This window comes from Dermacentor andersoni, chromosome 1 (assembly GCF_023375885.2).
Source record: "Dermacentor andersoni chromosome 1, qqDerAnde1_hic_scaffold, whole genome shotgun sequence".
Taxonomy (NCBI): domain Eukaryota; kingdom Metazoa; phylum Arthropoda; class Arachnida; order Ixodida; family Ixodidae; genus Dermacentor; species Dermacentor andersoni.
Window position 1 is genome coordinate 389,402,633 of NC_092814.1, and position 13,940 is coordinate 389,416,572.

At 47.6% G+C, this 13,940-nt stretch overlaps 1 protein-coding gene across 14 annotated transcripts in view; it reads right to left on the bottom strand.

Moving 5' to 3' along the window:
- Positions 1 to 13,940, bottom strand: part of Miga (mitoguardin) — a 258,548-nt gene that overhangs the window by 134,383 nt on the left and 110,225 nt on the right. For all 14 annotated transcript variants that reach the window (XR_008609941.2, XR_008609943.1, XR_008609942.1 and 11 more), the window contains one exon: positions 6,880 to 6,952. Coding sequence is in view for 11 of the 14 variants with exons in the window: in XM_055064981.2 (XP_054920956.1) it covers positions 6,880 to 6,952 (73 nt within the window). In the remaining 3 variants the exon portion in view is untranslated. The remainder of the gene's footprint in view (positions 1 to 6,879; positions 6,953 to 13,940) is intronic.

Sequence of the window (13,940 nt, forward strand, 5' to 3'; positions counted from 1 at the left end):
ACGATGCCTTCATGGCGAGGAGGTAGCGCGGTGTTTTCTGCAGCAAGCAAGTGGTGCGTCATCTGCATGAAGTGAATGGTCGTGTCGGTCATGTGGAGAACGTGTTGCCCGCAGCAGATGGAGGCGGAGGCCGTAGAAAGAAAATCCCATCCCAATATGAGCTGCTGTGCACACGAACTTAGCACTGCAAATTGTACGTAATGAAGAAGTCCATTGATGGAAATACGAGCAGTGCACATGGCAATAGGGCGAATGGCGGCCCCTTGAGCAGCGAGTAGCGTAGGTCCATCATAGGGGGTTGTAACTTTCCGAAGTCACGAACACAATTCACGGTGAATAACTGAAACACTAGCACCAGTGTCTATCAAAGCTTCTACTTGTACACCTTCTACTACAACCAATATCATATTGCATGGACGCGATGGAGGAATTTGTCCTGTTGTTCGATGCAGCTTTTTCTCCAAAAGCTGCATAATTCAGTTTTCCGGACGACGCTCGGCGAATTGAGACGCAGGTCTCAGTGGGGACGTAGAGCGGCGAAGGGGTGATGGCGAGCGGCGTCTCGCAAGACGGTACGTCTGAGCCGTCTCGGATGCTACAGTAGGCGATGGAGAGCGGCCGCGCGGTGGACCATAAGGACGGCGTTGGTCATGGAAACTCCCTAGACGTTGGAAAGTAGCTCCAGGCGAAAAGTCATCCCGTTCGTAGACGTCATATCCGCGACGCTCGTCTTGGTGGCGCTTGTGGCAAAAGCATGCTATGTGGCCACGATAGCCGCAGTAGTAGCAGATGGGACGAGGAGGACGCCACTGCGGATAGCTGGTTTGGGTAGCTGCGCTGGTAGTCATAGAATCCATGTGGGCCGGTGCTGGTTTTGGAGGCATCGGTGAAGCGATGACTGGAGTAACTGCGGCTACTTGTGCATACATTGGTGGGGCCCTAGGGGTAAGAGGGTCCGTGTACGCTGCACCAGCTATGGACACCAATTCTCCTTGATAACCTCTCGCAGATTGGTAACCGAGGCATGAGAAGGCATAGGCCCTGCGGCTAAGCCAAGATACTGTAGCTCTTTTCGAATTATTGCGCGTATCATTGCTCGTAACTTAGGGTCGTCGGCGGTAGTGTTTGCAGTGGTGTCTGGCTGCAACCGTACTGATTCGAGTTCATCAAGGCGCTGGCAAGTAGCGATGATATCAGCGACGGTAGCAGGGTTCTTGATGGCTAAAGCATTGAAAGCAATAGCTCCGACGCCTTTGAGGATGTGGCAAACCCTGTTTGATTCGGTCATGGCCGTGTTCACGCGTCGACAAAGAGCAAGCACATCCTCGATGTACGATGTACAAGATTCGCCAAGTTGTTGCTTGCGAATGTCGAGCGTCTTTTTTGCGAGGGCGGAACGAACAGCCGGTGTGCCGAATATCTGGCCGAGCTGCTGTTTGAAAGCACCCCAGTTCGTGAAATCAACCTCATGGTTGAAAAACCAAGTCTTCGTTACTCCTGTCAGATAAAAGGCGACGTGACGTAGCTTGGACGCATCGTCCCAATGGTTAGCAGAACTCACTCGGTCGTAGTCGTCCAGCCAATCCTCAACGTCTTCACTGCGAAGTCCAGCAAACAGATGGGGATCACGCTGGTGCCCCGTGACAACCCAATACGGAGAGGCTGGGGTAGACGAGGCCGAGATGGTGGAAGTAGAAGTGCCTGTTGGCTCTTCCTGCGACATGCTGGCGGGCAGCTGGCACAATAGGCGACCCGATCAAAGCTCCAGAAGGTTGAGCGGGGAGTCAGAGGACGGAGGACCGAAGAGCACACTCCACCACTTGCGACGCAGCCCTTGTGACGCAGCAACTGCTGGGTCACAATATAAAATGTGACTGTAGAACACACTTAGGCCAGCGACAAATACTCGCACAGTTCTCTTTTTCTGCTTTCTTTCTCAACGGACCCCATGTGTTCATGCTGAGCACTCATACATTATGCTAAAATTAACCTGGCCCAAATCCAGGCGAGCAGTAAAACTGGTGGTACTATTATAAATCATAATCTATTCACTAACTCAGACATGCAGAAGGCGACATGTGCTCACTAATACTGTTCTAAATTATCCACCACGTACAATTCAGATCACAGCGGTTCTTTTACAAAACACCACTACGCCCATAAACATTGACAAAGCTAACCTTTAATCCTAGAATGTGACCTCCTCCTTCGGCAAACTCCACGGTACCACGCAGATTTGATAAACACCGAAATAAAGTGCCAGCAAGACGGTACAGCGGCACTACATTGTATGTGTTGTATGCTCGTCAGAGAAAAATGCGGGAATGACGAACCAGATGACTCCAACGGGCCTCTGCTTCCTTCTACGACGATGATGATAGCATACTGTTGGTTTTTATTTTAGTTTTGCTAGCTGCGAAGCATCAGCAGAAGGAGGGTTTCGCTCGTTTGCTTGCTTAGCTGCAGGCTTGGCACAATTTTCCGCTAAAATGTCATTTTCACACAAGATGGTGCAAATGGCCTCTCTCAGCACAGTTTGGCACGATTGGCGCAGCAGTTCCACCACTGTAATGTTGACATTATTTATAAAGCGGTACTTTCTTAAATATTATCCCTTTTTTGCAAAGCTATGAGGCCGTTTAAAGCTAGAAGGACAAAGTTCAGGCAAATCCATATACTGCCTATCATTCCTATGCTAGCTGAACCACCCTGCTAGTAGCTCTTGTAGACACTAGTGCCACAGTTCGCTCTAGTAATTTTATAAAACTCTAGGGTCGCCCCAGTATAATGCAGGGGTTTTTCGATAAATTTGCTAGCCATCAATGACAGGCAATTATAGTAGACACCCTTTAAGGGGGGACATGGGGATGAAAGCAAACTTTTTTATTTACCAGCCGATTTTGATGAAATTTTGCACAGGTGTTAATAACATCACATAAACAAAACTGTGAAAATATGGCTGCAATATCTGAAGTACTTTTTTGTTTACAAAATTTTTCTGCTTTCATTTTTGCAAAATGCCTGCACACCTGTATATTGATGGTAGGAGTTCAAGCAAACATTGATAGCACTCCTATATGTATCCTCCACACAGTGACATTCCTGTAATTTTTTTAGCCTAGCAGATTTTTTTTATATTCTCATTCCTTGGTAGCTACTTCAGTTGCATGAAAATCTCGACTGTGAAAACAAAAGATAACAAATTATTGAAGCTACTATTTTGAAAACAAAACATGTCACTGTGTGCAGTGGTGCACAATGAGTGTAACAAAACAAACGGTGTAAAAATATTCATAACAGCGGCTGAGATATTGGCTTTGCAAGTTGACCTTGGTGGTAGAAAAAAGTTTTGAGAAAAAGGTGTTCGAAGTTTTGAGCCATGTTTATTCGAGTAGAAACCACCGGCCTTGTAGGTGCAGGTGTCAGGTTGATCTCTTGGCTTCTTGGATCTTTTATGCTTGCTTTCATGTGCTTTTTGTGCCCTCTTCTTGCTCAAGGCATCTTTCTCAGCCGCTCGACTCGCTTGAGTCCGTCACCACCGAGCATGCTCCTCCCGCCGTAAACCCTATCTTCCGTTCGGTTGCCGGCACAGAACCAAGTGACGCGCGGACAGTGGCGGCGGTCATGTTCAACACCTCCGACAAGATGAATTGTGACTCAAGATGCGACTGTATGGTGCGACCGTTGCTGATGCACGGTTCGTTTTCACGGCCGGCAGACGCACGCGCTTGGACCGCACTTTCGTCGTTCATCTCGGTGACGGCGGTGGCACAATCGGGGTACGTCGCGGAGTATTTACGGGACGTCGCAGGCCCGGAAGCATCGGAAACGGCCGTTATTAGTTCGGTATCATCACCATTGGAGCTCAAGGCTGCAACAGCCTGCGAACTGCCCGGCAATGCGTCGACAGTCTCTCTTGCAAGCTAACGCGCGGACACATCTCTGCTAGGACTACTTATCGTTCGGATGTTCGGCGGCTTGCGCTTGCGGCTGCCGAAGCGGTGCTTGGTCGCGTATTTCGTCGTCCACGTCCGCCCAGTCATGTTCGAAACCACAAAATGAAATAGAAAACTCAAATCGGAATAAAGCGATGAAGCGGCGGTGTACCTCGAATATCTAACACGTAAACAAAGGCGCAGCAGCCAGCGCGCGAAGAAACGGGAGAAGCAGACGCCGCAGCAGCTCGCTTCCAGACCCGGCCAATGGGGCGGCTCATAGAACGCACGTGACGGAGCAAGCCAATCGGCGGCCGTAACAAGCAGCTCCGCGACCTTCAGACTTTTTATGTTTTTATGCTTGCTCTTCTCTCTCTCAGGAAATGAAAGAGGGGCGTCAAAAGGCGAAGAGGCGCGCTTTTCAACGGTACCAGCATGGCCGCGCCGCGTACTGCCGTTCCGGAGCTAGGGGCGCTCGAAAACCGCGACTTTTCCACCGATTTTCACGAAATTTTCGCTGTATTGCCTGGTGTATATATTTATTTATGGTACTTAGCAGTCGTTTTCAGCGGAAATACTTGGAAAACTTATAGAAAAGGGGTCAGAGATTCGGAATCTGCAACTTTCTAAAAAGTGATTTTTGGGTCGTTTTTCCATAGTTGATCCCCGCGTCCCCCCTTAAGATGAACTTGAAGGGACCATGAAAATTCGTTCCGTCTTATAAGAAGTTCGTCTTATCAGAAGAATAATTGGCAACATGACCAGGTGCATCCAAATATCTTACTTCAACAAGGTAAATGAAATAGACTTACAACGGGGGAAAAAATGAAATAAAAAGCATTTATTTAGCTGAACTCAATAGAAAACTGTCTTCAAATGGTACTCTTGCTTGGTTTCATCCAGTCCGTAATGAATGTTTGCCGCTTCTGAGAAAATCGGTGAGCAACCACAAACAATGTCCTCTCACTAATGACCTTAAATATCCTTCTGTGCCTTCGTGCTGCTGGAAAAAGTTCACTAGGAAGTTCAAGCAGGCATCTGCACCTCACAGGTCAGTGGTGCAGGCTCCGAGCTAGCGATAGTACGAAGGAGCGCACTGAGTGTGCAGCAAAGCAACGCAACCCAGAAGAAAGTCTAGGTGATGTTGAGAGAAGTGAGGAAACAGCAACGAGGCAAAGCATCGCAGAGAAGGAAGGTAGGCGGGGGTGTGCTGGGTTGACCTCCTCTAGCAGTTGCTACAGGTTTTGTTTGCGATGCAGACGTACTGGGTTCGTCTTGTGATAGCATTGTCCTTGCGCGCCCTATGCTGTGTGTGCAAGTGAAAGCGTGCGACGGTGAGCCGACGATGGCGGCTCAATCTCATGTGCGCAAAGAAGGAAAGGGGGGGGGGGAAGCGCACAGTCTTTCGTTGCGCACATGGCATCAGGGAAGGGGAGGGAGACGGGCACTGTACTTTGGCCGCGCATGGTCACGTGGCCTTTATCTTGAAAGCAATCTGCTTTGGGGGCACAGTCTAGGTGGGCTGATGGCTTGTAGCTTTGCGTGCACTGTGTTCTCGTCGCTCAGTTTGGATTGAAGCAACAGAGAGCAAGCACAAAGGTCACTTTGCTTCCTGCTACTGCTGTGATTCCTTCAGGCAGCGTTTTGACAGCGAGCGTCCACAGTTATAGAGTGTGATGTGTTCATGTTTGCCTGTGCATGCTGACACCATGCTTGTTGATTTAGTTATTAAGCGAACGTTTGCAAAGGGGCGTTTTAATCCAGCAGCTGCTGCATATACAGCAGCCACGAGAGCCCTGTCTTGAATACGATCTGTGGTGCAGACAGTGTAGGCGCCTAGACGCATTTAAGGCTGATAGCTTTGTGTGCGCTATAGCACCCACACACTTGCGCGTCACCCACGTTCACGAAGTGGAACGTCACTAAATTTTTTTGTTTCTTCCTCTTGTTTTCACCTACGTCCACGGGCGATGTGCACCGCAGTCCTCCAGTAAGGTGTCTCGATGCGCATGCCCCAGGCGCGGCGCAACAAGGCGCCCTAGCCTCCAGGATTGGTAGCGGTGGCGGTCACTCCGAATGTTCGTCTTAACCGAAGAGTACCGAATCAAAAAATAACAATCGCAGCAGTTGGGGCCTCTTGCTATACCATGGTAAAGGATTTTGAGTGCAATGAAGTGCCAGCCAACCATCACATACATTTTTTACATTATCTGCATGCTCACGGAGATGATCATTGAGGCAGCGGCCCATCTGACCTATATAGTACAGCCTACTACACAAAAGTGGTACCTTGTTGTAGATACAGCTAACACACTGCACTTTGTGTCTTTTATTACACGTACTCTTTCCATCAGCAGAGCACCTTCAACGACACAACTTAGTTAGTTTGCACAGTGCAGAGAAGACTAGCTTTGGAACGTTCACTTATCTTTTTGGGATTATGGGACACTTTGTGAAGGTAGGGAATCACTGCAACATTTTTTCCTTTGTCCGAGTCAGGTTGAGCAGAACTTGCACAGGCGCGCATTTTTCTGAGTACTGACTCAGCTATAGCAGTTTGGACATGAATTGGGTAGCCAACATCGGACAACCTTTTTGGCTGCATTTCTAGACTGATAGCCATCTCGTGAGAGCAAGACTTTTCTCAAGTGTGTTGAGGAAACCCTCTTTTACAATCACTGTCTTTTCGATCTTAGAGTGGGCAGATTGAAATGAGAAAATGTATTCGTTAGTACTTGGGTAATAGCGCCAGTAGGTCATGTTAGGGTGAAAACACACAGTTATGTCTAAAAATCTGATTGTGTCCTGTACAGGTAATTCATGCATTAACAAAAGAGGATGACGAGAATCTTTAAAACAGAAAAAATATTATGAACATGTGGGGAGTGTGTCGTCATAGTTAGTAGTTACAATTAAGCATTCATCGATGTATCAAAAGTCTCACCTTGAATGCAAGGCGTATGCAGTGGATCTTGGCCAGGTAGTCTTCCCGTGAGCTGCACCGAACCACTTCCACCCTGCAGGTGCATTGGTGCTAAGAGCATAAGCATATACTGTGGTATGTTAACAGAAAGTACACAGCAGCAGCACATATACACACCTAAAGGAAAACAGAGCACTATGGCACTTATTCAATCGCAAAGGTGGCCATCACCACACTTAGAAGGCCAGATGCACAGCTTACTTTCCGTCCACAAGTGTACACAGATGTACAGTTGCGAGCAAGAGACCGTGGCATCGGAAAATTTTAATTTCTCCGAACATAGCTGTGCAAAGTGGAATTGTCTGAATGTATTGCATTGATTGAACAGGTGCAGGTAGGTTGTAGCAACTGATTTCAGCATGCGTGCCTAGGCTGTGACAAAAAAGATTTTTTTTTTTTAACATCTGTGGAATTCTGGGGTTTTAGTGCCAGACCACGATATGATTATGAGGCACACCGTAGTAGGGGGACTCCGGATTAATTTTGACCACCAGGGGATCTTTGATGTGCCCCCAATGCACGGGACAAGGTAGTTTTTGCATTTCACCCCCATCGAAATGCGGCCACTCTGGTTGGGATCGAACTCGTGGCATCGTGAAACGCACAACACCATAGCCACTAAGCCACCACGGTGGGTAGCATCTGTGGTCCTCAGGCTCTTCCTTGCAAATGTAAAGTACACAAGCAAATGTCTCATAGACACACCTCTTACTATTGAAGTGAACAGGCAGCGAGAATGTTGAGAAAACTTGCTGTGCAAAGTGCAGAGGAGCGTTGCAGTGGAAGCACACCTGCCCATACATGGTGGCATGTGGCTGCGTGCTTTCAAAAGTGGTACAGTTCTCGCCTAATGGCAAGCTGCAGAGTGTGTAGATGCGCACCAGAAGGAAGCAAAGGCAGAAAGCTGATGTACTGCCATCGACTGATATTTTGGGTTTGACAAGGAACGCCTAAAGGTCAGAATAATTAGGAATTCAAATAATAAACTCACCAGAAAATAGATCACATTATTCCACAAATGCTCAAAAAAGAGCATGCCCATTTTCGGGATGACCACTTTTGGGGATACTTTCACTTTCGCATTACTATGTCAGACCCATCGGCGTCTATTCTATGAGCGAAAGCATTCTTGGCACAGTTCCAAGCACAATGTCTTATCACAGTGCCAGGAAAACAGTTGCCTGTTGACGCATACAGTGCTAGTCACACAAAATATAGACAAAATCTTTAAAAGTAATCACCTGAGAATAGGGCCACAGTTTGTCAATGCATTGCTGCACAGATACTATTGCCTGCAACCTGGTCAGTCTACATTTCGCCCATTGTAAATACTGTTGCTACAGACACACAAAAGTACAGTCAAAGTCGGCACGAAATCTTCTTCCCCTGGCCACATAAGTCGACCACGCTGCAATAGCTAAATGATCACAGGTTCTTTTGCAACAACCATTGTCCTCAATTAAGCGTTGCCATTGTTGGCACAGACACTCAGAGCGGATGCCACCTGTGTCTGCTTGAAGAAGTCGCTAAGAGTGTGTCACTATTAAAGGAGCACTGACACAAAAATTTGAAGTCGAGATAACTTGTGAGATCGATTTAGTTGGTCACACACACATCGTCTATAAAATATCAGCGGCGAATATCGCTTAGAACATATTTAAAATCAATTTTAAAGTACGTGCGCGCAGCCAACCACAAAACAGAGTACCTCGCGACATTGACATCAACCGGGATTGTAAATAGCCAAGAAAACGCTACGTCATGTGGCTACGTCATGAATTTTCGTTGGCTGCCATGCGGCTTACATGTGCTCTTCTCCTCTGTTCTTGCTTGTTCTAGCTGTTGTACTTGTAGTGGGATGCTCTCCGTGTCACTGCAGTTTTTGTCGTGTCCATCGGGATATTTCCCACACTATCAGCTTGACTGCGCTGCCACAACGTTCAACGCCGATTTGTTGTGTCTTACCATTGATTGTGGCCGATGCGAGGGTTTTGTTGAGGTTCGTCCTCGCCATCGCCGGCCGCAATATCTGAGTCGCTAAGTGATTGGCCACGTCTAAAGCGCGAGACACATGGCGCGATTTTCCGTGCGATCTGTAGTACGGCGCGTCGTGTGCGACTTGCCGCATGCCGCAGCTCGCAACCGTCTATCCGGGGCCGAGGGTCCTTGCGATGCATCCGCAGCTCGTAATGAAGCGCCTAAATTCGCCAGCACAATCAATGCCTGAACATTTATGTTTCTCTTAAGTGAAAATACGGTTAGTTTTCCCGGTACCGTTAGTAGCGATGAGTAAACAGGCCAGTCAGGCGAGCCGCTTCGTGTACAGACGATTGCTGGCGCGTCTGCGCTTACCGTGTCCGAGTAGAAATCACGCCAACGATTTACTGTTTCGCACAACGTTTTATAAATTGCACTCTTTCGAGGTCACTTTATTCTAGAAGTTATTTCGTGTCAGAAACAAATTGTAGCCCATTTATATGCCGCCGTCAGCGGCGAAAGAGGCCCGCGTTTCGACCAGGGAGAGAAAAAAAACCAGACATGATCGGAGCGGCGAGGTGCCCGCTCGCCGCCCCCACCCTGCCGGGTCTACCACGTGGCCATGACGTTCACGCTACCGGCGCTGTCATTGGCTGCGGTCGTCCGACTGATGCGGCAGTCGCACGACAATATTCAGCAAGTTGGTTGCGCACGCTGGCTGCGTGTCAGAGCATACGTCATGGCTTTTTGTGAACACGTGACCACCTTGTTTACATTCCCGTTGGTCCCGTCTCGTTGCTCTCTGGAACCGAAACTTCGACTGGTCGCTACAAAAAAGACTGCAAATAATTACCTGTCGCGCTCTGAAGTAAATGAGGTTTCGTGCCGTGATTATTGGGTCATTAACTACTTATTAAAGCAGAAAAAACCACGTGGATTTTTTTTGTGTCAGTACTCCTTTAAGCACATAAATAAACAAAATGCTGAAGAACTTGTGCAATAAGTTACAAATGCAGCTTTGGCGCGGCCGATGCTGTATTGCTAGTTCTGGTTTTGAAAAGGTGCTGACAACGTGGCTAATGACCTTGTCGATCGAGGCAAAAACATTGCTTTACCTGTTCGACTCGCTGGTCAAATCAGCATGTGGTCATGCAGGCGGAGTCCGAATTATTGAATGAGGCACTGTAAGGTGTCTGAAAGTTTGGCCATCCTTAAGTCTATGGCGCCAGGGGCAGGCAGTGCCGCGAAGCTGTCCGAATAATCGAGCATGTCCTATATATCAGTCTAACTGTAGCGACAAGCATGCGCAAATGCTTGGAGACAGCAAACTATAAACGATGATCAGGCAGTGTATGACAAAAAAAAAAGGCACTCAAATGACGAGTAAACAAATTACTGGCAAGTTCCCTTTGAGGAGCACCTGCTGCGGCTTTCTTAAGCTATTGACGATATGATAATCATGACTATGGCCCACCATGCCTTCTTTGAAGGAAAACATATCAATGATCTCAGCCGCTTAGCCACTAATCACATTTTAATGGAAAATTAATGCAACTGAACAAGAAGAACCAAAAATAACCCCTCGTAATGTGAGGGAAAACAGGGGGAAGGCAGGAGATGGATATTCAAGACGATGAGCAAAACGACAAGGTGAAAGCGGGAGGCAATGTTTCGACAAGTGGACTTGTCTTTTTCAAGGCCAAGTCCACTTGTCGAAGACCAGTCAAGTTGATGAAACGTTGGCTCCCAATTTCACCTTGTTCTTGTTTTGCTCATCACTCTCATAATGAGAGTATTATAAAGCGGACACTAGTTGACATGCTTCTTAACCGTTTAAGCGCGACTGTCATATATGTATGGTTGTGCTAATCTATCACAAATGGTTGCTGACATAGTACATGTACTATTGGCATAAATTCAAACATGAACAAGTTGAAGACAACTGGAATGCATCCTTGCAGTTTCAGATTCATCCGCATCTGCGACAGTTGCTTAAAGACTGAAACGTACATTTCAGACTATATACCACGTTTAGAAACCAGCTACAGAGTGCTTGCATATCGCACTCCAACATAATTACCATATTTATTCGAATCTAGGCCGACAGTTTCTTTTTTTTCAAATAATCATATGCTAAACTCAGGATCGGCTTGGATTCGAGGATTTTAAAAAACGCACCAGGTTGTAATCTAAAATAATAAATATGGTGCGTAGCTAGCGCCATCTAGAAAATTCAATTATCGCAGCTGCTGTTAGCCGCGCCAGTAGCCAACTAAAGTACACTACTGACATTGCTATTTTGACATGTGTCGTATCGGCATGTGGCATGGCCCATAGCGTGGCGTTATCGTAATGGCACCAAAACAGGCACACCCTAAGTCGCTCTGCACTCGCAAGGTGCACTCTCTCGTGCAATGTGAAGCGTCCAAGAGCGCGTGCTGGTAGTACACGCTGAAGTCACAGGTAAGCAGTCATTTGACTTATTGAATCTGACTATCACCAAGGCGATAGTATCGCCGAAATGTATTGTTTCAGAATACGGCCCAAGCTTCTGCAATGGTTTGTGGCCCGTGACCACATTGGCCGGCAGCAAATTTTTATCACGGCCACACCATTAGCCACACTGTTTAGCCCCTTAGGCCTTATCGGAGAGCTGTGTCGGTGGGTGTCGGCGACTAAGGTTAGGGTTACTGAATCAAGGCAATCTATTCACAGCAGTCATACGACCCTCACAAAGCCGACAAACAGCCTCGGCAACGAAAGCAGGAGCACAAGATGACCACTGCACGTTGTGGAAGTCTCCTCCCGTACTCTTGGGACAAAGGAACGACAACACAGTAGTGCAAACAATCACAAGGGCATTTATTGCACCTTTCATAGATCAATGCCTGCTAGCCGAGTTGGTATCCACAAAACATGCCGATGGGCGCGCGACAAATCTAGAAGTTCGACTCACCGCGACCGGATAGCGAGCGAATATGTTCGCCCCATGCTGGATCCCAACGCCTAGTCGTTCGCGCGTACGGTCACGCGAACGGTGGCGTGCTCGAAGGTGGCCACGCGAGACGGTCTCGCAGACGCATGGATCGGCGCACGCGCGGCACGGCACGTCTGCACTGCTTGCTGGCCGAACCAAAAAGGAAGCGCCTTCTCTTTCGGCGCCCAAGTAACCCCGCCTGTCGGCGGCGTTAGCAGCGCAACACTCGCGCCATCTCTCGTACTGCGCCTCAACCACTCCGACCGCCGCGGGAAAACAACATATCAGGGAACGCGTGAGAGTCGCGCATCCCCAGAACGTTCACGGCTGCCATCTTTGCGAAGTACAGTACAGTGGCCCGAATTTCGAATGCTGTTTGTAGACATACTATGGTCTCTTTTCATAATTTTGAGCGACCCATCACAAGACTAGCTTTGGATTTACATGGCGGGCTCGAAAATGTCATGCGATAGCGCACTGATCCCCGGCTAAAGACGCATTTAACAGATGGTAAATGGACGTGGATGAGGGGGGGGTCAGCGTTGACCGCAGTCGATGCTTGCTGCACCGATGACCGCAGCAGTGCCAAGTGACATGATGCCCATTCCCCCCTATTGTCTGTCATGCAGACTGGCTTTAACGAGCTGACGATAACCCACGGAAACCACCTGCCATAAAGATGGAAAAACCCTCCTGTTTCATGGTAGAAAACTGGAAAGCAATACAGTAAACCCGTTAATTCAACTCAGTAGACCCATTAATTCAACTCCATTAATTCAACTTTTCAGTTAATTCAATCTCGCCCAAAGGTCCCAGGTAGTGCCCAAACATTTCTATAAGGCCAACCTTTGGTTATTTCAAACTCAAAACTGGCCTTCTCTGGATAATTTGAACTGTTTCTGATATTAAAGTGAAGCTTTCTTTGCCTCTTCCTTAGACTGTCCCACTGCTGCTGCTGCTGTATGGCACACCGTATCAGGGGGTAGTTTAGAGTGTGGGTATACATGACAAGAGCGAGGCAGAGAGGAAAAATGACACAACAAACTCGTTTGGACCTTTGCACTGTGTCAAATATGTAAAATGCCCTCTGGAGCTCCCTGCATGTCGCCATATTAGCCTCTTGACAGCTGTAATTGTCATTGTAATGACACTGCTCAAGGTCGTGAATTTGATCCAAGCCGCAGCAGCTGCATTTCGATAGGGGTGAAATAAAAAAATGCTCGTTCACTTCGATTTAAGGACACATTAAAGAATACCACGGTGTCAAAATTAATCCGGAGTCTGCCACTAAGGCGTGCCTCAAAATCCGATCGTGGTTTCTGCATGTACAGTCCCATATTTCAATTAATGTTTAATACTTCTGCCACGATGCGATGTGCCTTGTGAGGCAGTAACAATGCTCAACCCTCTCAGAGGTTATAAAGTATGGCACACAACGCCTCAAGCAAACACTTCCCCTGTGTGTTCTGTGTACTACGCAGACAAACAGCAGTGGTGCACGGAAGGTAACGCTTAATATCAACTTGCCACTTTTGTGTTGGACTAAACATTCCCAGTCAACATCACCACTAATTATCATCAATCAAAGCAAACAGCAAAGCAAGCTTCGCTTACATCGATCGCCACAGTACGTCGGATCCGCATATTTTACTGTGGTGATTTGAGCCTTCGTTTCGCACACCATGCATGTCTCATATACGAGACCATTAATGGGGCCTAGTATGCATTGCTTAACTATACATGCGCACACACGCCATGCACCAAGAAGCAGAGAAAAGCTCTCCGTGTTTCGGGAAAGCTAGCGAAAAGGAAGGCGATAAAATGGGGAAAAAAAAACTCAAGGTCGACGGGATGTTTAAAGCCAACAAGAGAGTGGAGATCTATCCAAAACTGTGAAGGCTTGCCAGTAGCCCGTACTGTGACCGGAGATGGCACAAGTGCGTAAGTAAATTAAGGAACACAGGCTAGGTCAGTTAACACTGGCATCTTTTCCCTGCTTGGTATGCTTCACCACACGAGAGAGCTGTATTGTGTCAAAGCTAACTTCAAATGCAAATACTGCCAATTG